Here is a 27,615-nt window from a genome sequence, read left to right on the forward strand (position 1 = left end):
TTCAGGGTTGTGTACAGTTAAATCTGCCCCTCTCATTTCTCTCCTGCCACTTCCATGTGGGACATTTACACACAAACACCACCCTGGCACGACAGCATGGGGCACACACTCTGATTTCAATGTGTTTGTGGCCTTAGTGCCACTGGGAATGAGAAAATCAGAGATTTGGGTAGAATATTCTCTGCTAGGAAATGCACACGAGACCCCTGGGAAAGCCCACACCAAACACTGCAGCACCAGAAACCATAATAATAATAACAGTAGCAGTAAAAATAATAATAATAAAAGCTATTTATGACACAGCCTTTATTCACAGAGACATTTGCCCCAGGGCTTTGTTTTACAGATCCCCCCTCCTCTGCCCTGTAGCCCACAGCACCCCAGTGCAGTCCACAGCATCCCAGGGCAATCCATGACCCCACAGGACATGGGATGGGGGGATAAACCCTGCAGAGCTCCCCCAGCTCAGCCCCACAGGAGCCACCCTACAGGAAAAGGCAAAAGGATCCAGAGAGGGAAATGCTGAGGGTCTGTGCCAGCCCCTCCCTACCTGGGGTGGGCTGCTGGGCCAGGCTGAGCCGTGCTGGGCCAGGCTGAGCCGTGCTGGGCCCCCTGGAGCAGGGAAATGGGAACAAGGCCCCCCTAAGGCACTGCAGTCACACCCCCTCACCCCTGCTCCAGACCCCCCTTCAAGCTCAGAGCAGGACATGGGGTGGGGATTTCACAAACCCCAGGATGTGGGACCGGTTCCTGTGTGCCTGGGCACCGTGGAGGATGGGGATGGCCATGGGATTGCCACAGGATTGCCATGGGATCACCATGGGATTGCCATGGGATCACCATGGGATTGCCATGGGATCATCACTGGATTGCCATGGAATAATCATGGGATCATCACGGGATTGCCATGGGATCACCAGGGGATTGCCAGGGGATCATCATGGGATTGCCATGGAATTGCCATAGGATCACCATGGGATCATCACAGGACTGCCATGGGATTGCCATGGGATCACCACGGGATCACCATGGGATTGCCATGGAATTGCCACGGGATCACCATGGGATTGCCATGGAATTGCCATGGGATTGCCCCAGGCAATCATGGCACGTGGGACAACGGGCACGCTCTGCCTCCAGCTGCCACTGCCTCGGAGTCCTTTGGTATCTTGAGTTGGCCTGATGGCATCCCAGGAGCATTGGGCTGAAGTGCCAAGCTGGGGAGCCATGGAAGCAGGTGGGAATGCTCATCCCATAGTCCCAGAGCACGGCTGTGTCCGTCGGGATGTGCAGCCTGGAGCCTCTCCCAGGGTGGGGACAAGGGACACCAACTGCCCTGTGCTCCCCGTGCAAGAGATTTGGCAATCCAGAGCCAGGACAGCTGGTCTGGAAAGGCTGCAGGAGAAGGGCTGGGTATTTCTCCTTCTTCTTGGGCACTGATTGGTTCAAGTCTGTATCACAGTGAAGTCTGAGACGTGGGGAAGGAACCCAAAGCACCTTCCCTGACAGAGCCAGGACAGCTCCTCCAGCCAGGCACATCCCACCTGCTGCTGACCACAGAGCCTCCCATCCCTCGGGAGCACACTCTGGAGCTTCTCCCTCCCCTCTGGAGGGACACTGGCAGCCAAAACCGGCTCAGCCCATCCTCAAACACGAGTAAACATCAAGAGAAACTAAGAGGCACTATAATAACGCAGATCCGGGGGGGCCGGGCTTGGCACGCCCTGCCTGGCTCCGGATGGATGGCTCGGTCCAGCCCAGGTGTCAGATGTCCTGCAGGAGTGGCCAGGTCCAGCCCAGGTGTCAGATGTCCTGCAGGGGTGGCCAGGTCCAGCCCAGGGCTCAGATGTCCTGCAGGGAGTGGCCGGGCTCGCTGCGCTCCCGTTTCACCAGCGGCTCCCCCGGGTCCCCCTCCGTGCCCAGCTCGATGTCATCTGCAAAGGACAGGGCTCAGAGCAGGGCACGGGGCCACCACGAGCTGCTTTCCAGCAGAGCAGGCTGCAAGAGGCAGCTCGAGGGTCCCCAATCCTCCCAAACCATCCCAAACCACCCCAACGCTCCCAAACCATCCCATCCTCCAACCATCCCAAACCATCCCACCCCTCCCAAACCATCCCACCCCTCCCAAACCATCCCAAACCATCCCACCCCTCCCAAACCATCCCAACCCTCCCAAAAGATCCCACCCCTCCCAAACCATCCCACCCCTCCCAAACCATCCCAACCCTCCAACCATCCCAAACCATCCCAACCCTCCAACCATCCCAAACCATCCCACCCCTCCCAAACCATCCCACCCCTCCCAAACCATCCCAAACCATCCCACCCCCTCCCAAACCATCCCAACCCTCCCAAAAGATCCCACCCCTCCCAAACCATCCCACCCCTCCCAAACCATCCCAACCCTCCAACCATCCCAAACCATCACTCCCCGGCAGGGAGGGCAGGTACCTTTGTCCAGCAGTGTTGGGGACAGGGATGTGAGGTCACCAAACTGAAAGAAAAAGGAGTTCTGGGGTCAGTGAGGCTGTGGGGAGCTGAGGTGTCAGACAATTTCAAGCACCCAGGAGAGACTGTGAGCATTGGTGGTGGAGAGCAGAAATGAAAACCAACCACATCTTTTGGGGGAAAAGCCTTTTGTTGCCATTTAAACCTCTGGGCAAACACCACACACAACAATCCAGGGCAGGGTTTAGCTCTGGAATTAAGGCAGAATGAAAGAATGGAAATTTTTCCATCTACCCAGGTGATGACCAAGTCCTGCTACAGGCAAAGCTGGTGCTTTTTCTCCAGCCCTTTCCACCTCCCAGCATTTCCCCTCCCTGCAAAGCCTTTGCAGTGATGTCTGAGAGAGTTTGGCCATCCAGGATGTGGAACCAGAGAGCTCCTTGGCTCTGGAGTTGTGCTTCCCTCTCAATGATGAGATCTGAGACACCAAATTGCTGCAACAATTCTGGAAAGTCATGGAAAGCTGGGCAGGAGCTGAGGAGAGTGAGAATTGCCAAGTTCAGTGGGAGTGGGAGGACACCTCATCCTTCTTTGCTGGGAAGAATCAGCCTCCTCCTGGAGAGCAGGAATATTGCAAGGGTTGAATGGAGGAAAAGCCTGAGGGATGGCAGCCAGACTCTGCCTTTCCTGTTCCTTTAATATCACTGAAGGAGGAGGTTTTGCAGGGAATAGTGGGAACTCAGCACTGCAGCTGGAGCAGTGTGGGAGGGCAGGGAAGGCAGAACCAACAGGCTTTGGTGGCTTTGGTTTGCCTGGATCCCTACACGAGCTCTGTGGAAGCTTCAAGGAGCAAATGAGATCAGTATTGGGCACGTGGGTTCAGTTCTAAACTCACAGTAGTTTCAGCATTGCTGTCACAGGTTCAGCTGGGGCTTTTAACGCTGGATTTCAGAGGGAAAAACTGGATGTGGCCTCAGCTAGGCAGGACAGGACCTGCCTGCAAGCCAGGCACCAGACTTACTGTGAACAAAAAACCCCAAACCCTCAGAAACAGCCCAAACAACCCATCATCCTCTTCTTCACCTCAAAAATGGAGGGAGCGGCTGACTGTGCATGTAATGCTGGAGCTTGTAGAGGCCTGGAGAAGTTCAGTTGCTGAAAGGAACTTTTGGACCATTTTTGCTTGGTTTTGATGGACTTTGCCCTGTCAGGAGTCCCAAAGTCAGGGCTGGCAGTCACAGGTGGTGCAGAGAAGGGGGGAGATCCTTTCCCTCCCTCTTCCAGGCCTCCAAAGCCCAAATGATGCTCAACCACCCAAACACAAGACCCACTAGCTCAGGGAAGATGCTCCAGGAGCTCTTTCCTTGTTCCAAAACAACTCAATAAATAATTTTAGTTGCAAAACAAGCTGAGGGCGCAGTGTGCTTTGTGAACCAGCGGTGTCTTTTGAGGAGCTGCTTCTTTTGGGTTGGTTTATAGGGAATAAAGGGCTCTCACCTCTCCCATGACAGCAATTGGGGTCTCCCCTGTTGCCTGGGCCACACGGTGCTCCACCAGGTAGAACATGTACTCGTCGTAGAGCAGGCGGATCAGGTGGAAGGAGCCAAAGCTGGCGGCGCTGCGCAGGGTGAGATCCCGGATCACCATGGAGCTGGGAATGGGCAGGAATCACAAATTTGGGATGAGTTTTACACCTGTGCCATGGCTGATGTGAATTCTGGACCCTGGTGGTTCTGTGGGACCCAACACTGTCTCTGCCTCTGACCCAAAAGTATCAAAACAGTTTAAGAAATTTGGTTTATGGAGCATCTTATCCCTGTCCTGAAAGGGCACCAGAACCACAGTCAAGCAGAGTTTTATGGGAGTAAAGAACTTGGCCTTGGCTTTAAGAAATTTAGTTTATGGAGTATCTTATCCCTGTCCTGAGAGGTTACCAGAACCACAGTTAAACAGAGTTTCATGGCAGTAAAGACCTTGGCCTTGGCTTTTCAAGGAGCTCTTTGCTCCCAAGGCTGATGCAGAAATACCCCCAAAATGAGAAAGAAAACGTACCTGTAGAAAGACCACTTCAACAGGAACTGCCTGGCTGCCTTGGGGAAGCTGGGGCTGCCCTCGTGATTCTTCAGCACTTGAGTGACCACATTGTCCAGCCAGCTGGCCCACTGGTCCAGAGAGCTCTGCTGCTGCAGAGTCAGCTTGAAATCCTGCTCCAGCTTCTGTACCATGCCCTCCTCACACTGGCACACCCATGAGGCCTGCTCCTGCTCAGGAGAAAGGGCTCACAGTTACTCATGCCCTGCTTCTGCTTGCCTTATTTCTCTCTGAGTGACCACAATCACTCCTCCCTCGGGAGGGGACATCTGCTGATAACAGCTATTGAATGTCACTGCGTGGCTGATAAGAACTACAGCATCCCATTGGGAGATGTGAGCCCAGAGGGAGGAGCCAAGCATTCCTGCCTGCATAGAATCTGGAGATTCTGGAACACCAGCACAGCTTCTCCACTGGATTTCCCAGAGGAACAGCAGCTGCCTCTTCCACTGGATCTCCAGAGGAAGAATACATCCTTCTCTACAGATCCCCCTTGCTCCAGCAGAACCGCCCCTGACACTGCAGGAGGGCTGAGCCACAATTCCAATGGGACTGCTGCCAACACCCTGACCCACAGGGTGTCAGGTTGGGTTCTGACTCTGTCAGTGTTGGTTTAGTTTACTGCATTGTTTATTTTACCCTTTTATTTCCTTCCCTATTAAAGAACTATTATTCCTGCTCCCATATTTTTTGCCTGAGAGCCCCTTAATTTAAAATATATAGCAATTCGGAGGGAGCTCTGTCAGTGTTGTTTTCGTTTACTGCATTGTTTATTTTATCCTTTTATTTCCTTCCCTATTAAAGAACTGTTATTCCTGCTCTCATATCTTTGCCTGAGAGCCCCTTAATTTCAAATTTACACCAATTTGGAGGGCGGGGGGTTATATTTTCCACTTCAGGGGAGGCTCCTGCCTGCCTTAGCAAACACCTGGCTTTGGGAACTGAGGCAGTGAGGAGCAGGGGGTCTGTGGGTACCTGCACGTTGGCGAAGTCCACGCGGTTGAGGTCGCTGAGCATCTGGTTGATCTGGGACGTGTTCTGCAGCACGGCGCGCGCCGCCTGCGCCAGGTGGTTCAGGGACGTGTACCTGCGCAGGGTCTGGGCAAAGGCACTCACCACCCCCACCTGCAACACACCACAGCGGCTGCAGGGGGACACTGACATGTTTTAGGGAAATCCTTTTGCTAGGATTTTTCTCCTGAGAAGCTGAGGAGCTATTGCTGGTTGGGGGTCTATGCACAAATCAGAAACAGGATGGGACTGCTGGTGAACACTTCTCAAGCTGTTGTATTTTCCAGCATCAGTCTCATTCCATGGTTATGACAATGGGAAGATGCCACCAGCTCACATCCCAGGCAGCAGACCAATAACTTAATGTTACAACTTACTTTAAAAGCTTCTTGACCAATCACACAAAGCAAATCATATTGACAGTATTTATATCTGCATAGTATATATTCTATATTGACAATAGTTCTATCTAACTGCTATAAGCACACATACCTTTGGTTAAAACAACGCTTGCTTATTTCAAATACAATACCTGCTTGTGAGCCTTAAAACACAATGCACAGAGCTCCACTATTAAGCTTCAAACTCCCTAATATCTTGCTAGATAAACTTTTCTGTAGCTTAGGGAGTTATCTAGACAAATGTTAATACACAGACCATTGTTCTATTTGTCTTTGCTTTTCTACATTTCACATAATTTTTCTGCTGACCAATCTCATGGCTACTGCTTAGCCCTTATCACAGTTCTGCTGTCTCTGAGGCCTGCCTTTTGCAGCTTTCCCAAAACCTTCTGAATTTATGGATTCCCACAAGAAGCCTCAGAAAAGAAATGTAAATAATAACTATCTGATGGCTGTGGAATGTAGTCTGGAGATGGTTTACCAACAGGTGCATCTTTGATTGCTCTCATGTGGATTGTTTTTAATTAACGGCCAATCACAGTCCAGCTGTGTCAGTCACAAAATTTTATCATTCCTTTCTAGCTTTCTGATGTCTCCTTTCTTCTATTCTTTAGTATAGTTTTAGTATATAATTTTCTTTTAATATAATATATATCGTAAAATAATAAATCAGCCTTCTGAAACATGGAGTCAAGATTCTCATCTCTTCCCTCGTCCTGGGGACCCTCAAACACCACCACATGCCTGCTCCCTGCCCAGCCCTGCTCCACCAGCACAGACAGTGCTACAGTCACCAGCCATGGGAGGGCTCCAAAAACGTGTGGAGGTGGCATTTGGGAACATGGTTTAGTGGTGGCCTGGGCAGTGCTGGGGTTGTGGTTGGACTCAAATCATCTTAAAGGTCATTTCCAACCTAATCCTTGTGCCAGGCACTTAGAACAACTCAGACAATCCTTGGGCACGGGTGGTTGTAAAAGGGGTTGAGGGCACAGGGTGGTTTGTGAACCATTGGTGTCTCTTTAGGTGCTGCTCAGTTTGGGTTGTAGGGAATGAAGGATTCTGACCTCTCCCATTAACATCTCCCTGGTTGCCTGGGCCACACAATGCTCCACCAGGCAGAACAGCAGTGGAAGGACACAAACCTGAATAATTCTACGATTCCATTATTTATTCTCTTTAAGCTACCAGGTTTTCACACTCTGCCTCCAGCAGAGACCAGCATGGTGGGAAGAGGCAGCAAGAATCCCTGGCTTTGGGAGAGCAGGAGGCTTGGGGCAATGCCACTCACTCCTGTGCTCTCCAGGAGGACAGCCTCATTCCAGGGCAGGGATAACAGGGAATGGTCCTGACCCCAAAGCTGCCAGAGCTCCAGGAGGGTTTGGATGCTCAGGGGGGATTGCTGGGGTGGCTGTGCAGGGCCAGGGGTTTGTGATGATCCCTGTGGGTCCCTTCCAGCTCAGGATGTTCTGTGGCTCTGTGATTTTCTCCAACAAAGCTTTATCTGCAATTTCAGGGCACAGGAACAGCTCCACGGACAGAGAATCATCAGCTTCTGGTACAAAGGAACTTCCCCACCCATCCTCCCACTCCTGGCTGATTTTGGTTCACATTCAACCACTGCACCATGCCAGCTGGCCAAACCCCAGCAGGAATTTCAGCAAGGTGCAGACACACACTGGGCCCATCTCTGCTCACCTTGGTCTGCACGACCTGGGGGGGGAATTCACTCATGGCATTCATCAGCCACCCTTCCAAGCTCTTGGCAAAGTTCCGGATGGCCTGGGTCAGCGTGCCTGCAAAGAAGGCTGCAGAGTCACAAAGGCTGCTCTGTGGCATTTTTGGCTACCATCTTCTACCTTAGGACTACTGGGAAAGCCCAGCCAGTGGTTTGGTTAGCTCAGATGTCAACTCAGTATCAAGGAAATCAGCTGGGTTGATGCACCCAAATTATTTGTTGATATTATTACTCAAACTCTTCTTATTATTCTTTTTCTTCCTCTTTTTCATTTTTATTTTTCATTTTTTAAAAAAATTCTTACTCTTATCCTTACTCTTATTCTTATTCTCACTCTTACTCTTATTCTTATCTTACTCTTATTCTCATCCTTATTCTTATCCTTATCCTTACTCATTCTTATCTTTATTCTTATTCTTATTCTTATTCTTATTCTTATTCTTATTCTTATTCTTATTCTTCCTCTTATATTACTCTTATCCTTATGACAATTGGACTTAATGATCTAGAGGTCTTTTCCAACCTAAACATTCTAATATTTTTTTGTCACTAATGTTATCCTAGCCTTATGACAGTTAGACTTAATGATCTTAGAGGTCTTTTCCAACCTAAACATTTCTATATATTTTTAATTATTCTTACTTTCTTTTGTCCTTTTCTTATTTATAGCCCTTCTGAGCATTTTTCAAGCACTGAAATTTGCTTTTCAGAGACACCCTTGTGCCCCAGCTTGTGACAGCTCTCAGAGGGACATTTGTGAATCCAAATCTGAGAGAAAACTCTCAATATCCCATTATTAATCTCCCAAAAAGTTGACCCCTAATTTCTGGCAGTGCAGTCAGGGACAGGATGGTCCTGTGCAAACAAAGACCTCCAAGGAGCCACATCCCAAAGAGCTCCCATATCCAAACTCCTGGCCAAAATCAGGAGATGTGAAATGCAACACATCAAATTTAAAGGGCAGGGGAATTCCCAGGGGGTACAAAACATCCCCCCAGTGCAATGCTGCAGGAGAAACACTGCTGTTGCCATGATATTTTAGCCAAGGCACACACCTCCAAGTGGGTTTGTACAGTGGAAATCTTTGTGGCAAGTGGTGGCCAGAGTGAGATCAGGCTCAGGTGGGGCTGTGGGTACTCACTGGGCACGGGCCTGAGCACGTCAGGGATGAGGATCTCCACCAGGGCCTGGTACAGGATGTGGTCACAGCTCCTCATCCACTTGAGGATGGGCTCATACTTGCACAGGGTGATCAGTTTGTCCTTTGGGAGGGTCCCTTCGGGTTCCTCTTCACTGCAGGAGGAGGAGGAAGGAGACAGAGTTAGCAGCAGGTTTGCATTCAGTGTTTTCCCTCTCCCTTTGCATTTCTAACTCCAATTTTCAGCAGAAATTTTCAGTTTGTGTGCCTTGCAAAAGGAAATGTTTGACTGCTTGTACAGGTCTTGTCCCTGCCAGCACCTCCCTGTCCTTGGGGCCAGAGCTTGGAGCAGTTTTCCCACAAATCCACACTCCTGGTGTTCCCTTTTTACCTTCAGAGCCTCCCACACCCCCTGTTCAGTGGGAGCTGAGCTCCAGCACTGCCATCTCAGCCAGCAAAGGCTCAGCTGGATCCTCCCCACAGCCCCATCTGCTCCCAAACCTTCCCTCCCCTCTCCTCTCCTGAGCCACAGCACTGGGGACAAAAACTTTGGGGCAGATGAGCTGATATTGAGAAGTTTTCAAGGGGTTTAACCCCTCCAGATGCTGAACATTTTCAGAAAGAAGGATACTGAATGGTTGGATGAGAACAAAATATATTGTCTGTAACTGGCTGGGATCAATCCAGCTTGCATTATTTTCACTTTGTAGATGTATAAAGGCACAAGATATTTGTTACACAGCAAGCAGAAAGAGCTGAAAGCTGAATTCACTGCCAGAGCTGCTCACCCACACATTATGCTGGGAATTGGGAATTTGGAAGGGTCTTTCCCTATGGAAAGGGTCTTTTTGCCCATCAAAATCATTAAAGCCAAGCCTTGGACATGCTCTAAAGGGGAACTTTGAGCCTCAACCTGCAGAATTTTAGTGGTGATAACTCCTGGAAAATCCCACATGGAGAGACAGGTCAGGAAACCTGCTGTGAACCTGCTGTGAAGTGCATCCACGTTCTGCATCTTCTCATGCTTTCAGTGTGCCTCCCCAATATTTGGGGTTTGTATTTATATTTATGGATTAAGAAGGGGAGGGAGTGTGTTATTTACCTCTCTGGGCTAGTGGCAGAGGTGTGAGAGCCCTGCACAAATGCTGCCTCCAGTTTTCCCTGTGTACCTAGAAACAGCTCCTGGAGTGTTGCAATCTGCCTCGGAGCTGTTCCCTCAAAAAAATGAAATTTTAAACCAAGCAAACACAGCTGCAGTGACTCCTTGCAGGAAAATATCCCCTGGGCAACATCTACAGGGCCATATTCTACTGATTTTTGAGGGATTTTTCCTTATTACTTAATGTTTTACCATTTTTTCTTCTGAATAGAAAACCTTCATCTTTATAGTCTCAGTAAGAGTGGACAGATTTGTGATGCAAATTTTAAGAATTTTTTCAATTTTCTCTGTTTTCACTTATTTCCATTCCCCTGGCAGCAGCTCCCAATGCATAAAGGATGAAGAAGAGGCACAGCAACGAGCCAGGCAGGAGTGAAAAGATGAAAGCAGCTTTGTTTGCAATGATCTGCCTCAAAACAAGAGGCACTGACAGGTCTGGGCAGGCAGGCAAGGCAGAGAGTCAGTCTGGATATCCCTAAAACCTCAGAGAGTCCTTAAAATCTGAGCAGGAATCACCACTGGGGAAAGCAGGAGGTGCAAAGGACATGGATGAGAGGAATCAGCCTCAAATCACCCCAGGGGAGGTTTAGATTGGATATGAGGGAAAATTTCTTCACTGAAAAACTGGTCAGGCATTGGAACAGGCTGTGGTGGAGTCACCATCCCTGGAAGTGTCCAAAAAAGGTGGGGATGTGGCACTTGGGGACGTGGCTGAGTGGTGACTCAAAGAATTCACAGAATGACGAGGTTGGAAGAGACCTTAAAGATCTTTAAGTCCAGCCCAGCCCCAGCACCTCAAGACTGGTGAGGGCTGATAATTTATACTGTGGAATCAGATGGAGGTGAAATGAGAAGCTCCTTTTGAAAGGAGCTGCTTCTGATGATCACTGAGGGCTTTTCCAACCTCAGTGACCCCACAATTCTCTAATCAGAGCAACCCTTTCCCCGGAGCTCTGAGCTTTGCATTACAGTATTAAACACTTCCAACTCTCTTTGTCACGGCCCTGCAGGGCAGAAAATACTCCCAAATTCTCCAAAGCACTTATTTATGCTGATTTTCTGCTAGTTTATTTTGAGATGCCAGCAGGTGTTTTGTAATAGTAAGTGCACAATCCTACAGCTTGCTTTTCTTTTTATTTGGTCTGTCTAAAAAACAGAATGAACATCTCAGAGAGGATTTTCACCCCACAATAAGTTTCACTTGAAGGACATAGATTTATACCTGTAAGATCATCTACCTAAAATCTTGGCACTGAAGAAAAATAGGCTTTAGGCTCAACAAGACTAAAAAACGTCATTAATGTTAAAAAGAGATAATCTGCAAGAAGTGGAGCAGGAAGGCAGGGGAGTACCTGGAGGGCAGAGCAGTGGGGCCATCACTAGGGGGTGCCTTGGGACTCCAGAAGGATTGCCACAGCTTCTCGATGTAGTGGAACTGGAGGTGCATCACGACATCCAAAGTGGCCTGACAGCAAAGAACACCACGGGGTGAGCACTCAGCTCCGGTGCTGCCACCCACAGGAAATAATTTACATGAAAAACAAGGGAATTGGCACTGTTGTAGTGACCAACTCAACACAAAACAGGTCATGTGGTGGGAAAAATCAATATTTGAGTGTAATTGCTGGCAAATGAAGCATTCCCAGCCTTTCCTAAGAGCTGGTCACCTGAGTGATGTCCCGTGTCAGTTAATAAATTAATTACAAACAATCCCCAAAGAATATTGCACACAATCACCTCACAGTGCCTCCTGTAAAGAACCTGCAGAGTTTTCACGTCGTTCAAGGTGAAACCTTCTTGTAAGAGGACATTGCCAAGATCAGGGGCTGGGAACTCAGGAAAGACATGGGTTACATCTGGGAACAGAAATTGGGAGAGATGGTGAGGGTTAGGAAAGCTCAAAGTACAGCTGAGCACAAGGTGCTGCTGTCACTGGAGGCTCTTTCATGTTCCAGCTGGGGTGAGAGAGGAAAAATGAGATAATTTACTCCTTTCCCTGATTTCTGCTGAGCAAAAGCAAACAACCACAGCCCAGTGGGTTCAGTGGGGAAAGGAAAATGGTTCATTTCTGTTTGTAATAAAAGAAATAAGAAAATATTATCCTCATCTACCATCCATTAGAATTTCCCTGAAGCCTGGAAACGTCTCTCTGGTATTTAAGGAGTACAATGGGGAATAGAATTGGGCAGCAGAGAGACTCAGATCCAGGACCAGCAAATCCTTCTCCACAAGGAGAAGGTCAATATGGATCACCTGCACCCAGATCCCCACTGCAGCCTTTGCAAGGAAGGGAATTGCTTCTCCCCTCTGGCCAGGACCCCCAGTCCTCCATGGAATTTAAATAAACCAGATGGATAAAAAAATACTATGAGGGACCCAACAGACCCATGGGCTTAAGGAGAAAGCCCTCCTGGGGAAACAGGAGTAAGCAGATAAACTTAGCAAGTGGGACACTACAAAAACCTACAGAACATATCCTATATATATGTATAAAATATAGATATCTGAAAAAAAATTATATAGATATATACACACATAAATATAAATATATAAATATAGAAAATATAGAAATATATCTAATAATATATATTAAATACACACACTATAATATATATAATTTATATATAATGTAAAAATTATATTTTATATATTCTATATATACACACTATAACACATAATTTATATATAACATAAAAATTGATTTTTATATATACATTATATATACATACTATAACACATAAAATTTATATATAATGTAAAAATTATTTTATATATATATATATATATATATATATATATATATATATATACACACACTGTAGATTTTTTAGGAAAGGCCAACAGTCAGGACTTGCTGGATAAAACCTTCCCCTTAAAGCCCAAATCCCTGATGTGGAATAATTAATAATTGATCACCAAAGGAGTGTCCTCACCTATGAACTGCTGGTGGTGCTGGCACTGAGCAGCCACTGACTGCTCGGGTGTGGTGTGGGGGGTGCTGTTGGATGCACTCTCTGCCATCCCATCCATCTTCTGGGCTGCTCTGTACCTAAATTCCAACAGAATCAGGATGGATTAGGATCCACACAGACAGGAGAAAACATCTCCATGTTATTTAGAACACACATCTGTGAGTTCATGGAGTGGTTGGTACATTCAAGACAAACATGGGGAGGGCTGATAATTTATATTGTGGAATCAGATGGAGGGGAAATGAGAAGCTCCTTTTGAAAAGCTTTGCCAAGACAGAATTAAAGGGGCTAAGAAGTTTGGTGACACCAAAAAATCAAAAAAGAGAAGCAGAGCTGCGGTGGGGTCCAGGGCAGACTCTGTCTCAAGTACTGACTTTTGCATTTACTTTCTGTTGGGAGCTGAAATTCTGCTCCTTTTGCACTTCAGTAACAACCAGAAGTGTCCATGCTTGCAGGAGGCAATCCCAAATCCCTTCCCACACTGGGTTTTATCTTTAAAATCACCCAGGCACAGCATGGCACTATTTAACTTGCACTTTTGCACAGAAAAACACCCAAACCCCAAAATCCACCCAAGTACAGCACAAGCCCCCAGGTCCTTCACACTGATTTGGCACCAACATCTCCATAACTGAGATCCTAAACCATTTTGGCTACAGGGAGGCTGTGAAAGGTGGGACACAGGGTGGAACATGCCACTGGCAGGGAGAATGGGCATATAAATCCCATTCCATGGAATTCCAGAAGAGTTTGGGTTGGAAAAGTCCTTTAAAGGCCATCTGCTCCAACCCTCTGCAGTGAGCAGGGACATCTTCCACCAAAACACGTTCCTCCAAGTCTCATCCAACTTGGCCTTGAATATTTCCAGGGATGGGGCAATACCTGGGATGGGTTTTGGACCCTTCCACAGCTTGGCCCTGGCTCTTCAGCAACCTCTTCTGACCCAGAGATGGGGCAACTGAGAGGTGTTTTAAGAACTTTTATTCCATTTTCAGTCTCATGTTAAGGGTGAGACAATACAGATGTTATAATTCACACCATCTCAATCAGAAGTTAACTATTTCCTAATTACAATACATTATAAACATTTCTTGGCCTATCAGCTTCAGCCACACCATGCTGTAAATGCCTTAAAGCAAATAATCTAAAATTACCCCTCGTGGGTCCTACTACAATGCATCTTTCATAGTTCTATTTCTCCAAAGTATCCAGTCTTATTTGAAAGGCCATCTTTTGAAACTTTCTAGTTCCATTTGTCTCTCAGCAATGTCTGTCCTATTCCAATGCATTTCTAAGTCAGCATTTCTTATCTCAAGGTTTGCACACAGATGCACACTGTGTGAGCCTTCTGCCAGGCTTGGAGAATTTTCTACAAATCCATTTCCCATGTTTTCCCCTCTCTTGAACAGAAAAAAATCCTTTGATGGTTTTCTTTATCCATTGTTGTGTACAGTGAAGTATCCAAGGTACTATCACTAACATTGTCACTATAACAAGTGACAGTACCTTGTATATACTTCAATGTATATAACAATCAATGTTTATAAACTTATTTTGTAACTAAGTTTATAAAATAAATAAAGTAAATAAAACCTTTGTCAAGTTTTTTTAGCTAAGGTGCTAAGGATAACTCTATCTTTTAAACAAGTTGTTTAACTATGATCTATTGTATGTTTTAATTTGATTTGTCAAATCTGTCTGGTTTTTCACCAGAACTTCCCAAGTGGAGGTCCCAAATCCCAGGGACCTGCTTGTTGTATTGCACTAAATCGTTTATTTAGTTGTTGTTTTGCACTGGGTGAAGGATTTGCACTGAGTAGTCTTTATATTGCACTGAATAGTTTATGTTCTATCACATGGTTTGTTCTTCCCCTCTCTTATCACATGGTTTTTCCCTCACACACCCCAGTCCTTCCCCTTGCCCCTCCTCAGTGGTATCCCATTGGCCGTGGTCCTCTTCCTCCACCCCCCATTTCCCTTGGGTATAAAAGTCCCCTGCAAGAAGAGGACGGCCTCTTTCCCACCTTGGAAATAAATGTAGGAAGTTTGTCCCCATGTGGAGAAGAGCGCTTTTGGTCTTTTGCATTTGTTCATGTAAGATCTTGTGGGCTGGGGTCCCCAGATAGCTGGGTTGGACCTGAACAGCCTGTCCAGACACGGATTCTTACAGGTGGTGCCCAACGTGGGGCTTGAACCCACAACCCTGACATCTTACAATTGGCACCCAACGTGGGGCTCAAACCCACGACCCTGAGATGAAGAGTCTCATGCTCTACGGACTGAGCAGATTCTCACATCTGCTGAGTGTTTTGGGCAGGACCTGGGGGCACCTACCTTTGTTTCTGGTGGATGGGCTGCTGCCTCATGGCCATGTACTGTGTGTCCTCCTGCAGGCGGTTCAGCGGCGACTCCGGCTTCAGACGGATCCCGTAGTAGTGATATTTGGAATTTCCCCTGGAAATATCAACTTAGTCACTGAAAGGGCACTGTGGCCCTGGCTGCTTGGACAACACACCCTATTTTGTGCAGCACACGACTGCCAAGCACTGTTTGAGTGGCTGAAGGGATGAACTTGGTGCCTCAGGTTTGAGCTTTTCTATTTTTCAGACTCTGTGTTGCTTTAGTGGGTGGGTCTGGGCTTCATGAGGGCATGGTGAGCTCTGCACAGAGCAGGGAGACAAAACAATTCCTGCTCTAGCTGGGTACCAAGGACAAATGATCCAAATCTCAGGCCCAAGAGCACAAACAATGTGGACTGAAGAGAGAAAAACAAGAAGGATGGGACTGCATGGGCTGGAGCTGGAATTGGACAATTAACTCCAATATGCAAATGGAGCAGAACTTATAAAATTGTGAGCCTCTGTGACCAGGTGTCCATTTTTGTGACCATTTTGGTTCATCTTGGGTGTAGCCCTGGCTGGGCTCTTGTGCTGCACAAGATGGATCCATTGAGGCCTCCTAATAAATCCCTCCTTTATTAATTAACTCTGTCTATTCTCTGTTCTAGCTCAGCCTTCACAAGGCATCAAACTAATGAAATGCCATCATCCCCTAGAAAATTTAAACCCACATATGGCCAAGCGCAGTGGCATTTATTCCTGTAGATCCCGGAAAAGAAACACCTGAACCTCCCAAAGATCCTCAGCAGCTTCTAAGTGCACCAGAGATGCTGCAGGAGGGTTGCTTTTTGTTTCTTTAACTGCAGATTGCAACCAACCTGGTGCCCAGGCGCCGTGTCCTCAGCCCCATGAAGACGGAGCGGATGAGCTTCCCGAAGGAGGCGGCGTTGACGGGGTCCAGTTTGTGCTCCTGGCAGTGCCTCAGGTAATGGTTGTACAGGGAGCTCCGGGGCAGGCTCACACCCTCTGCTGTCTCATAGTTATCCAGCAGCCATTGCAGCTTCAGGCAGGGAAAAATAAAAAAACATGCAAGTCTGAAGAGAGCTGAGAAGTCAGGCAGGGTCGATGTTTAAATGTCCAGATGGAGAAGTTCAAGAGAACGGAGTAATTAATTTATATGAGTTAATTAACATAAATTACAATTTATATAACTTTACGGTAGTTTATAGGATAGAAAAAGGCAGTTTATAGGATGGTAAAATCCCCCAGCAAAAACAAAACCAGTCAGATTTTTCATTAAAACACAATCCTGCTGCCACCTCAGTGTCCACCTCGAGTTCGGATGAATTCCTGCAGAGCCAAAATAAAGCTGTAAAAATTCACATTTTCCAAGGAAAAGAGATCTTGAGATACTGCCTAAGAGAAATAAATTTTAGGGGAAGAAAATTGATGCAAAGTCTTTATTAATTGGAAGATTGGCATGTCTACAACTGCTCCCTTAACAATAAAATTAATGGTTGCCAAAGCAACCTTCAAAATCTGAGGGAATCCATCTACTTTGCAAAATTTACTGTCTGAACTTCTGACATGGCTGTTGATTAAAATTTGCAATTAATATAAATTATTTATGCCAAGATAGTCTGAAAGGGCAGGTCCAGCACACTGTGTCAGCACAGGAATTCAAATGCAAAGCCCCCAATCTCCTTTAATTAACTAAATGACTTCAGCATCAATAAAATGAGTGTTGTAATAATTGAATTTTGGAAGGAATTGGATGTACACATGGACTAATATCAACAGGGTGGGTAAGAGCCATTTCACTGTCATGAGGGATGTCTGGAATGAACATTTTGCAGGCTTCCCTCTCCCTCCAGACCTCCATCCCTGCACCAGAACCAGCGTCATTCCCACCAGAACAGGGCAAAACAGACTTGGCTTGTGGAATCCAAATATCAGCCACAGCATCTCCATACAACTGAGAGTCCAAGCAATTATGGGAACTGAGCATGGATTTAGTCTAAAAATCAGTGGGATTTGCCAAAGCCCATGGTGCTGCACCCAAACCCTCTCCACTCCCACTCCCAGTGTCCCTCTCTCTTCTCCCATTTTCTCTAGGTGGCACTCCAAGGTCCCAGTTCACCACAAGGCTGGAGTTTTACATCAATAATTCTTTGAAAGACAACCTGAGCTGTGTGATGGCATCTCTGGCACCTCCACTGAGCTGTTCTTGTGTCCCACCCTGCTCTCACACAGAGCCCTGCAGCCCCCTCAGGGTGTGCTCCGTGGGTCTCCTTCACACACCCACATGGAAACTGCTGCTGCACCAAGTCAGCTGTATCCAAAACTGTAATTAAAATTATTCCATCCAGCCTGGAGAGGAGAAGGCTCCAGGGAGAGCTCAGAGCCCCTTGCAGGGCCTAAAGGGGCTCTAGGAGAGCTGCAGAGGGACTGGGGACAAGGCCTGGAGGGACAGGACACAGGGAATGGCTTCCCATTGGAAAAGTGACATTTAGACGGGAAAAAATCCCATTTAGATGGGATATTGGGCAGGAAATGTTCCCTGGCAGAGCTGGGGGTGCTCACCTGGAGAGGAGAAGGCTCCAGGGACACCTCAGAGCCTAAAGGGCTCCAGGAGAGATGGAGAGGGACTGGGGACAAAGGATGGAGGGACAGGACACAGGGAATGGCTTCCCACTGGGAAAGGGGAGATTTTTGTGGGATCTTGGGCAGGAATTGTTCCCTGGCAGGGTGGGCAGGCCCTGGCACAGGGTGGCCAGAGCAGCTGGGGCTGCCCCTGGATCCCTGGCAGTGCCCAAGGCCAGGCTGGGCAGGGCTTGGAGCAGCCTGGGACAGTGGGAGGTGTCCCTGCCATGGCAGGGGTGGCACTGGATGGGCTTTGAGGTCCCTTCCAACCCAAACCATCCCATGATTTGTCAGCTGGAGCTGATCCAAATCCAACCACAAATTCCCATGGCTGCACCCATCAGCTCTGGTGGACTTTGGAGCTGGAAGGAAGGAAAACCTCCTGGTTTGTCCCTCTGTCCTGCTTTTCAGGAGCCGTCTGTCCCCCTCCCACCTTCCCCCAGCTCCACTCCACCCAGGGCACTCTCTGAGGTCATCCCTTCTCCAAACCCCACTGTTCCAATAAATGGTTTGTTAATGATCCATGATGACCCTTCCTGCTCCCACCTGCAGCACAGACGCCCCTGGAAGCCCCAAAAAGTTTTTCTGTGGCCCTGAGCCTCCCCCAGCCATTCAGTTCTCTCTAACAAAAATGGACCCCAGTGGTTTTGCCATAAAGCACCAGCAGGAATTCAGTTTTTAAGATGTCCACATCTATGTTAATTTTGGCCCATCCCCTATGTTTAAGAGATTATTGCTTAAGATCCTTTCAAATTTTTAAAGCAGGTATTTTATTAATCCTGTGGAAGATACTGAACGTGCATCAGCTATTTATCCCCTAAATCTTAATCCTTAAACCTTAAAAAAAATGTAAAAGTTGTGTATTGCTATGGAAAATCCAGATACAGATAAACCTTCTCATTTAAATTTGATCCTGGGCATTTTTATTCTAATCTCTGATATTTCTAGAAGATTCCCTTCATCTCCCAGCTTCCTTTTCCTGCAAATGTCTATTTATATTCCCTCAAACACTGCAGAGTTTCACAATATGAACTCCCACTATTGAATTAGAAATTTATTATGAAGAACACAAAAGAGCTTAAAACAGAGATCTGTCAGAATAGAAATAATTTTCCAATCGTGATTTTTGTTCTTCCTGCACAACTAATAACATATTAGGCACTTAAAATGAGAAAATTAAAAACTCTTTTCATCTGAATCTCTTCTTCTGTTTGCTTTCTGAATTTTGTTCAGTTGTGACAATCAGATATTCCCCAGTTTATTTCTGTTTATGCCATGATCAGGTTCAATAAAATCATTCTACAGCCATATGCTGCTGTGGTTGTTATTGGCACTACAGGGGAACATTTAATTTTCATTTCTACCTTAACTTTATTTCCATCTGACTGTTTGAAAAAAAAAACATTGACAAAAACCTTATCCTGGTTCGATCCAAGGGTGGAAAAAGCCACTCATGGGGCTGGCTGAGAAAATAAAAACCTTTTTTTTTTTTTTTTTTTTTTTTTTGTGTTTTTATGAAGATAGAATATTTTGGAATATTTATGTTTTTGTGGGCAGCAGTAGATCATAGGCGTGAAATATAAGCACCCTGAAACAAGTTGTAACAGGGTCAACCCTGTATTCAAGGCTGGGTGGGCGGCTTTTTTAGGGCTGGGTGGGACAGAGCTCTGAGCATCTCTGGACCATTCAAGGCTGGGTTGGGCAGAGCTCTGAGCATCCCTGGAGCAAGGCTGGGTAGGACAGAGCTCTGAGCATCCCTGGAGTATCCAAGGCTGGGTAGTACAGAGCTCTGAGCACCCTGCTCTGGTGGAAGGTGTCCCTGCCCATGCCAGGAGGTTGGAATAAAGTGAGAACGACCTTTAAGGTCCTTTCCAACCTGAACCATCCTGGTCCAGCTTCCTGCCCCCATCAGGGTGCCCTTCCATGGGCTCAGGTCCCTCACTGCAGCCCGGTGCCTCACTCAGAGGAGCCCTAAAAGAACCTCCCTGGGCAATGGCACTGCAGCTCCTCCAGCTCTGGAACTGCCTCACCTGGTTCCCCAGTGTGCTGTGTCTCCTTCAGGCACTGCTCATCCCCCTTTTTAGTCCCACATGTCCCCAGATGCCTCCCTGAGCAGGAAATTGGGGACAGCAAGGACCTGGAGGGTTCCTCAGCCCAGGAGCTGCACCTTGTGCCTGGAGCTGCACCTGCAGAGGGACCAGCTGGGGCTGGATGTGTCACTCATGCTCAGGAAGGAGTTTGTTTGCTCCAGAGGTTGTAAGAGCACTCAAACCATGGGCCAGACCATGAACCAGGACCTAGAACCAGGGACATCAAGTTCTGCACTTCCACCCTGCAAGACCAGGGTGGGGAAGGTCTGATCAGGGGCTGGATGAGGCCCCCACTCCATCCTGCACAGCTTGTGGTCAGTAAAATCTCTTTTCTACCTTTTGCTCTCTTTCCTCTGCCCTTTTCCTGATTTCTTTTCAAACTTTGTCCTCAATGAACAAGAAAAATCCTGCAGAGCAACACAATCCTTGTGCAGCACTTGAGGAGTGCCCAGCCTGGGGTGGGAGGGATGCTCAGAACAGGAACTGCCTGATCCTGCAGGTTTGTGTTTCCCCAGCTACAACCAGAAACCTTCACTCTCCCCCAGCTGAAATAAAGTTTGAGCTCCCCCAGGAGCCCTGGCCTGGAGCTTGAAATCAGAATAAAGAATCACACTGGTTTAAAGTTCTTTTTGTTGTCTTAGAGTATTTATCTAGGGTGAAAAAGCCAAATGTTTTTACTTTTTGTCCTAAGAATGACAACAAACCAGCCCCCAAACCCAGAGAAAACCTGTTAGAGCAGAGAAACACCACTTTGTGCATGGGATTTATGGGTGCAGGACATGCTTGAGCTTCATCCAAACACAGGGAAAACAAACTCCAGGGACACCAACATGACCTGGATCAACCCAAATCTCACCCAAGCATGTGCTCAACCCTCAGTGTTCCTGCATGGGAGCCACAAACCAGGATGCAAAGGCCCAGCAGAACAGTGGGAATATCACACAAAGCAGGGAAATCCTTGGCACAGTGAGAGAGAGGCCCAGCACATGGATTTAGCACAGCATTGTGACAGGAATGGGCTTCCTGAGGCACAGAGAGAGGGGAAAAAAAGGCATTCAGAGGCTTTTGGTGTGTGCTGGCTGAGGGCGATCTGTCACAATTCACACCAAGCCATGCCTCTGCATTTACAAGTAATTTTCCAGCCACTTTCCAGTTTCAGTTGCAGTGAAAGGAAAAAGAACTTCCTCCAATGTGTTTATCTGATTGCCAGCAATTTTCATTGCAAGGCAGACCAAATAAATAAACACATATTTATATTTATTATAAATAAATAACAGACTCCTGAGCATCTCAGCAGCAAACATTATCACGCGGCACTTTTTGCAGCCTATTTTTCCTTGGGAATGGGCTGCTTTGGGCAGCACAGCTCAATCACAGGCTGCTTTTGAGTGCCTCATGCTGTTGAATACACCAAAGAAATAATTCTCCTACCAAAGGAGGGGAAAAGGTTGTAAATTCTGATTGTAACTTACATGGCTGTTGAGCAAACTGCTTTTGTGTGATGTAATCCCTTCATTTTTTTGTAGGTTTTCAATCGCCATTTCAAGCTAAAGAAAAACGTGCACAGGAGAGAGAGAAAAAAAAAAAAAAAAAGGAAAAAGAAAGGAAATCAGATAGTTAGCAACAGCCAGGATTATTGTTTCTTTATTAATATTTGAATGATTAATGCTTTATATCAACAAGCTGGTGAAAAAGAGGCAAACAGATGTGGATGGAGCTGCAGAGGCGTTACTGGGACATGCAAATGGACACACAGCAGGGATCCCCACAGGGGTGACAAAGCAAGGCCAGGCGGGGTTTATCTTCCACTAAAAGCACTGCCTATTTATATAAAAAAAAGCAATTTTCCTCCTCTTTTTCCCTTCCTGCTGAGAGCAAACCATCACCAGGCAGATGCACTGCAGAGATTGGCTGCAGAGTTGTATTCAGGCTTTCCAATGAGAGCTGGCAATAATGACTTGGTCACCTCTTAATATTTCGTCAGAAAAACCTAAAAAATTAACTAAAACTGGTGTGCAAGGAGAGTGCATGAACTGGAATGGTCAGAGATTGGCTGTAGAGTTGTACTCAGGCTTTCCAAGGAGAGCTGGCAGTAATGACTTGGTCACCTCTTCATATTTTGTCAAAAAAACCCCCAAAAATTAACTACAACTGGGGTAAAAGGAGAGTGTATGAACTGGAATGGTCAGAGATTGGCTGCAGAGTTGGACCCAGGCTTTTAGAGGACAGCTGGCAATAATGACTTGGTTACTGTCACTGCTTCATATTTTGTCAAAAAACCTAAAAAATTAACTAAACTGGTGTGCAAGGAGAGTGCATGAACAGGAATGGGTGAGGGCTCTCTGCTGCTGAGAGCTGCAAAGGGAAGAGCCAGATTTCAGTTGGGTGATTTCTCCCCCAGAAGCCAGGCTGGAACATTTGGTGCTGCCTGTTCTGCTTTCTATTGATCTCAGAGCAGCCAAGGTGAGACCTCCTGGCTCCTGAGGAGCCCCTCACCCCCTGGCTGCCTCCTGCTCCCCTTCAGCCCAGCTGTGGCTGCTGCCTTGTGCCTCAAGCCTCTCCTGAACCCTTCTTGTCTTCTCCATTCTGCTGCTGGGGCAGAACCTGGGCTCCTTGAGCAGATGGCTGCTGGTCCCAAAGCTCCAGTGCTCCTCTACAGGGAAGAAAAAAACCCCTCAAGCCTCCCCAAACCCCACATTAGAGCCTGGCAGAAGCAGAACCTGTTTGTCCCCAGCAGACGTTCCCAAACCCCATTTGGGGTGTCCCAAACCCCCTTAGCTGTGCCCAGGCAGGACAAAGACACAGAACCTGCAGCCAGAGCTCTGCTCTGTCCTCATTTCACACCTTGTGGGCACACCCACAAAACATCTGCAGATGATGTGTCCGTGGCCTCCTGCCTGCCCTGACTCACCCCACAGCGGAGATCAGGGCTGAGATAAACCCAGCCCTTCACACAGCCAGGCTCTGTCACAGCAGGGTGGCACAGCAGAGATCAGACCCAGCTTCTGAGGTGACATCCAGCAACCACACCCAGGTGTGAAGGTGGCACCACCTCCAGCACACTCCCTTGGCTCCCACCCCAAAGTGGAACCATTTCTGGAGGGGCTCTCCCCCAATTCAGGTTCAGATTAGTGGGGTCTCGCTGCCCCACATCTCCCCCAATTCAGGCTCAGATTAGTGGGGTCTCACTGCCCCACACCTCCCCCAATTCAGGCTCAGATTAGTGGGGTCTCACTGCCCCACACTGTGATGGACCATGAGGAAGCACAGCCTGAGTGCTGACACAGCCTTTAGGAAATGACTCAGAGGCAGAGGGAGACCCAATTTCCTTCCTCTGCCTGCTCAGGGGCTGTTTGAGCAGCAGCTCTGAGGCAAGCCCAGAGATTCTGCCTGGCTTTTGCTGTTGGCAGGTGTCCCATCCAAAAGGACACCTTGCATCTGCAATAAAAACTGTCACAGGGGAAAGACCAAAAGCTCTTGAGCAGCTCTGCAGGAAGGTGAAGAGCTCTGAGGGCCCACTTGTGGGAGGTCTCAAGGATTTCCTCTCTTGGTCCAGACTAATTTAGGTGAAGATTAATAGTGCAGTGTTGGCACAGACATTGAATGTTCCCTGTGCTGTTTCAGCCCATCTGGTGGAGCAGAATACTGGTGTTCCAGCACAGAGGGAAGGTTTCCTAAGAGGTTTCTTGAAGTATCTGAAGATTTTTCTTTCGTGCACACACAGACTTTACCAAACATCTCTCAGCCTCCTGAGGACCACTGCTAATCCTGAAGTATCCCAATGTTTTATTTTCCTCTGGAGGTGCCTTCCTTGCCCTCAACACCTCCAATCCCTCTCCTTCCCCACCACTGACCACTCAGATGTCCATCCTCAAGGCCAGGGCAAAAACCCTTTGGCTTCCCTGGCTCTGCTTTCCTTTCCTCCCACACAGCTCCCAGTCCTGCCCCAATCTGGCCTCTTTAACACCAGCCTTTCCCAGTCTCTCTTTAGGCTGGACATTAAAACAGAAAATAAAATTCCAGCCCATGGATTTGATTCAATCCCTGCTGTCCTTAAGCCACCCATCCCTCCTGGTGGCTGCCCCTGGATCCCTGGCAGTGCCCAAGGCCAGGCTGGACAGGGTTGGAGCACCTGGGACAGTGGGAGGTGTCCCTGCCATGGCAGGGCTGGCACTGGATGGGCTCTGAGGTCCCAAACCAAATTACTCCAGATTTAATTCCAAGCAGTCCAGGCTCTGCTCCAGCCCCCTCTGACCCTGGTCTGAGCTGGAAGGACTAACAGCCACACACAGACACAGCCCTGGAGTGCCTGCCAGGCTCTTTCCCACCTTTTCCAGCCCTTCCTCAGCTGTTTTGTGCTAAAATACCTTCATAAATCTCATTTGTACATGCAACAGAGTGAATTTATCTCAGATGTATTTCCATCAAGGTCACTTTCTAAATCTCTTTTTTTTTTGTTTTGCTGAACAGCCTTATCTCATGTAATAACCATCAACTAAATCCATTCATGGGATATTTCTACTGGCATATTTTCCACTTGGGCTTTTATATTGTGCTCATCACCATGGAAATTACAAAAACCCCAAACAACAACAACATAAAAAAAAATCCCCCAAAAATCCAAAAGTAAAGTTGTGCAGTTTTGCAAGATGCAGTCCCACACAGGTGATGCTTCCAAATAATAACTTTGAGCAAAAACCAAATGGTCCAGTGCTAATTTTTAACTATGAACAGTTAAAATACACACACACACAATTCTCACCCAAGAAAAGAACCTCAGCATCTGTCATTTGCTCTTCCACCCAAACCAAGGACTTTTCCCCTATGCCTACCTAAGGCAGAGCACAGGATCAAAGCAACCTTTCAAGGCACAAAGATTCAAAAAACATAAAATCTATATTCAAAAACTCAGTGGGAAAAGAAAGAACAACTTAACAGGCCAGATTTACATTAGTTCTCGGCAGCAACAGCTCCTGTTTTTCTCCCTAGTGATGCTGCTCACATTTTAAATTCTGGCTACATACCCTGAATTACACCTACATTAGTATTTATATTTATATATGAATGCATAAGCACACAGAAGTATGCAGAGGGAGGTGAGCAGTCCCAGGAAATGAGCTACAAGCACTCCTGGCAGCTGCTCAGGGCTGGGAGATTCCCAAATCAAAGCCCTTACAGCAAAAAGGCTGTTTTGGGTGAAGAGCTGGAACCCTCAGTCCCACCCAGCTGTGCTCCAGCACCTGCCACCTCAGCTGGCAGCTGGAGGGACACACTCCAAAGAAAGAAATCAGAACTTTAAACCATTTCTGTTTGATCAATATCACCCCTAAAAGACATTTTCTAAACATATGGCAAGGGCAGAATACGCAATGGTGTAGGAGATAGATACACAAAGGCTTTTTGATCACTGAGCACTCAGCATGATCAGCTTGGACATAACTTATGTTCACACCTTCATCATTCCTCAGCTGTCTCTTAATCCAACAGAGACTCAAGAGCAAGACCGAATTAACCTCTTGTTAATTTGTTAATTAATCCCATTTTCTCCATTTCCAAATGAAATTAATAATAATTATCCAGTGGGTTAAGGAAGAATTTCTCAGGTCTCTTCACAACTGAAGACATATTTCAGTATTTTGGGTAAGCATATGTGAGATGTCTGATTTAGTAGAAAATGTAAACAGAGACGAATTTACAGTAGAAGATGTAAACAGAGACAAATCTTTAAAAATCAAAATATTTTGTTTGGAAGGGAAAAAACCCAAATCAAACGTAATCCTTTATTAATATTTGAATGATTAATACTTTCTTTTCTCTAATCTTCCCTAATGCTGATCATTTCAACGATCTGAGCGATAGGGACAATCCAAACTGAAAAATAAATGTATTACACCAGTGTCTATTCTCCCCCTTGCACTCATGGCAGGTTACAGACATAAACAACGATAATGCCAGGTCAGTTAAATTTTCTGAAGGCTTTTCAGTTCCCTTTGGAATCATTGCTGGCCCCCGAGCCGAGGTGCCTGCAGGGCTACATACCGTTGCTGGAGAGGAGCGTGAGGTGTGAGACAGAGAATGTCTAGAGTTCTCCAGCCCCCCATGAATGAGATAGGCTCCCGAGCCGGAGAGGATCTGACTTCCCCCAATGTCCATGGTGATGCCCACCATGTTGTGAGAGGGAATGGCTGTAGGAGAGGATGTCGCTGTAGTCACCTGAGCTCCTCCTCCTCCTCCTCCTCCCTGCGCTTCGAAATAGGGCGCGGCGCTGGCAGGGGCGTAAATCTGCGCCTCAGTGCTGTACGAGTAGGCAGCTCGTCTGTGCAGGGGACAAAAGAGAGGAGCTGGAAGAGGGAATCTGTGCTGGACAGCTTCTGAAAGCTGGATGAGTGTCAGGAAACCCCTGGTGTTAAAGGTTAGCCCTTGCGTTCGCCACTGAGATTATTCTTGTTAGCAACCACACAGGCATGGTAAGGTGGGAACAAGAAAGTCACACCACACCTCAAACATTCCTCAGCTGTCTTTAATCCACCAGAGACTAAAGAACAAGACTGAAATAACCTCTGTAATCTCATTTTGTCCATTTCCAAATAAAATTTTTCTTGTTCCCACCGTAAGATTATTTTTGTTTTTCGCAGCCCCATAGGCATGGGAAGGTGGGAACAAGACATATACCACACCTCTATCATTCCTCAGTTGTCTCTTAATCCAGCAGAGACTAAAGAGCAAGACTGAACTGGCTTCTGTGATCCCATTTCGTCCATTTCCAAATAAAACTTTTCCTGTTCCCACTGTAAGATTATAACCCTGTTGTGGGTGGCAACCCCGTAGGCACGGTAAAGTGGGAACAAGAAACACACCACACTTCCATCATCCCTCAGTTGTCTCTTAATCCAGCAGAGACTAAAGAGCAAGACCAAATTAACCTCCTGTTAATTTATTAATTAATCCCATTTTGTGTATTTCCAAATAAAATTTTTCCTGTTCCCACTGTAAGATTATTCTTGTTGCTCATAACACCATAAGCATGGGAAGGTGGGAACAAGACATATACCACACCTCCATCATTCCTCAGTTGTCTTTTAATCCAACAGAAACTAAAAAGCAAGACCAAATTAACCTCTGTAATCCCATTTTGTTCATTTCCAAATAAATTTTTTCCTGTAAGATTATATCCCTGTTGTGGGTGTCGACCCCATAGGCATGGTAAAGTGGGAACAAGAAAGCCACACCACACTTCCATCATTCCTCAATTGTCTTTAATCCAACAGAGACTAAATTAATCTCTGTAATCCCATTTTTTCCATTTCCAAATAAATTTTTTTTCTGTTCCTACTGTCCTTGCCCACATCAACAGATGCTGATACAAAATTATTTTAATTTCTTTTTTTAAGAAGGGTAAATTATCCGAATCAAAAATGAGTTAATTGTTTGAGCCAAATGACTTACAGAAAAGGAGAAGGAGGGTTTGTTATAGATAAATAATGTCATTGTTAGCTCTCCCAGTTAAGAGATAGATATTTTGTAGATGAGCCATGTGGCTGGCAGTCACAGGGACTCCCATTGCTGAAAACCTTTTCCTTATTCAAAA

At 46.8% G+C, this 27,615-nt stretch overlaps 1 protein-coding gene across 4 annotated transcripts in view; it reads right to left on the reverse strand.

The window, feature by feature from the left end:
• Positions 1–319: 319 nt before the first annotated feature.
• The window catches only part of RFX2 (regulatory factor X2), a 73,946-nt gene continuing 46,650 nt past the window's right edge, over positions 320–27,615 (reverse strand). For 3 of the 4 annotated variants that reach the window (XM_030966810.1, XM_030966812.1, XM_030966809.1), the window contains 14 exons: positions 26,067–26,343; positions 21,500–21,574; positions 16,173–16,354; positions 15,290–15,409; positions 12,917–13,032; positions 11,721–11,839; positions 11,336–11,448; positions 8,828–8,979; positions 7,647–7,744; positions 5,515–5,664; positions 4,501–4,709; positions 3,946–4,099; positions 2,452–2,494; positions 320–1,934 (listed from right to left, as the gene is read on the reverse strand). In XM_030966810.1, the coding sequence (XP_030822670.1) occupies positions 1,843–1,934; positions 2,452–2,494; positions 3,946–4,099; positions 4,501–4,709; positions 5,515–5,664; positions 7,647–7,744; positions 8,828–8,979; positions 11,336–11,448; positions 11,721–11,839; positions 12,917–13,032; positions 15,290–15,409; positions 16,173–16,354; positions 21,500–21,574; positions 26,067–26,343 (1,900 nt within the window). In that variant the 3' untranslated portion in view covers positions 320–1,842. The remainder of the gene's footprint in view (positions 1,935–2,451; positions 2,495–3,945; positions 4,100–4,500; positions 4,710–5,514; positions 5,665–7,646; positions 7,745–8,827; positions 8,980–11,335; positions 11,449–11,720; positions 11,840–12,916; positions 13,033–15,289; positions 15,410–16,172; positions 16,355–21,499; positions 21,575–26,066; positions 26,344–27,615) is intronic. The other variant, XM_030966811.1, reaches the window with a different exon arrangement.

Source organism: Camarhynchus parvulus, chromosome 28, assembly GCF_901933205.1.
Source record: "Camarhynchus parvulus chromosome 28, STF_HiC, whole genome shotgun sequence".
Classification (NCBI taxonomy): domain Eukaryota; kingdom Metazoa; phylum Chordata; class Aves; order Passeriformes; family Thraupidae; genus Camarhynchus; species Camarhynchus parvulus.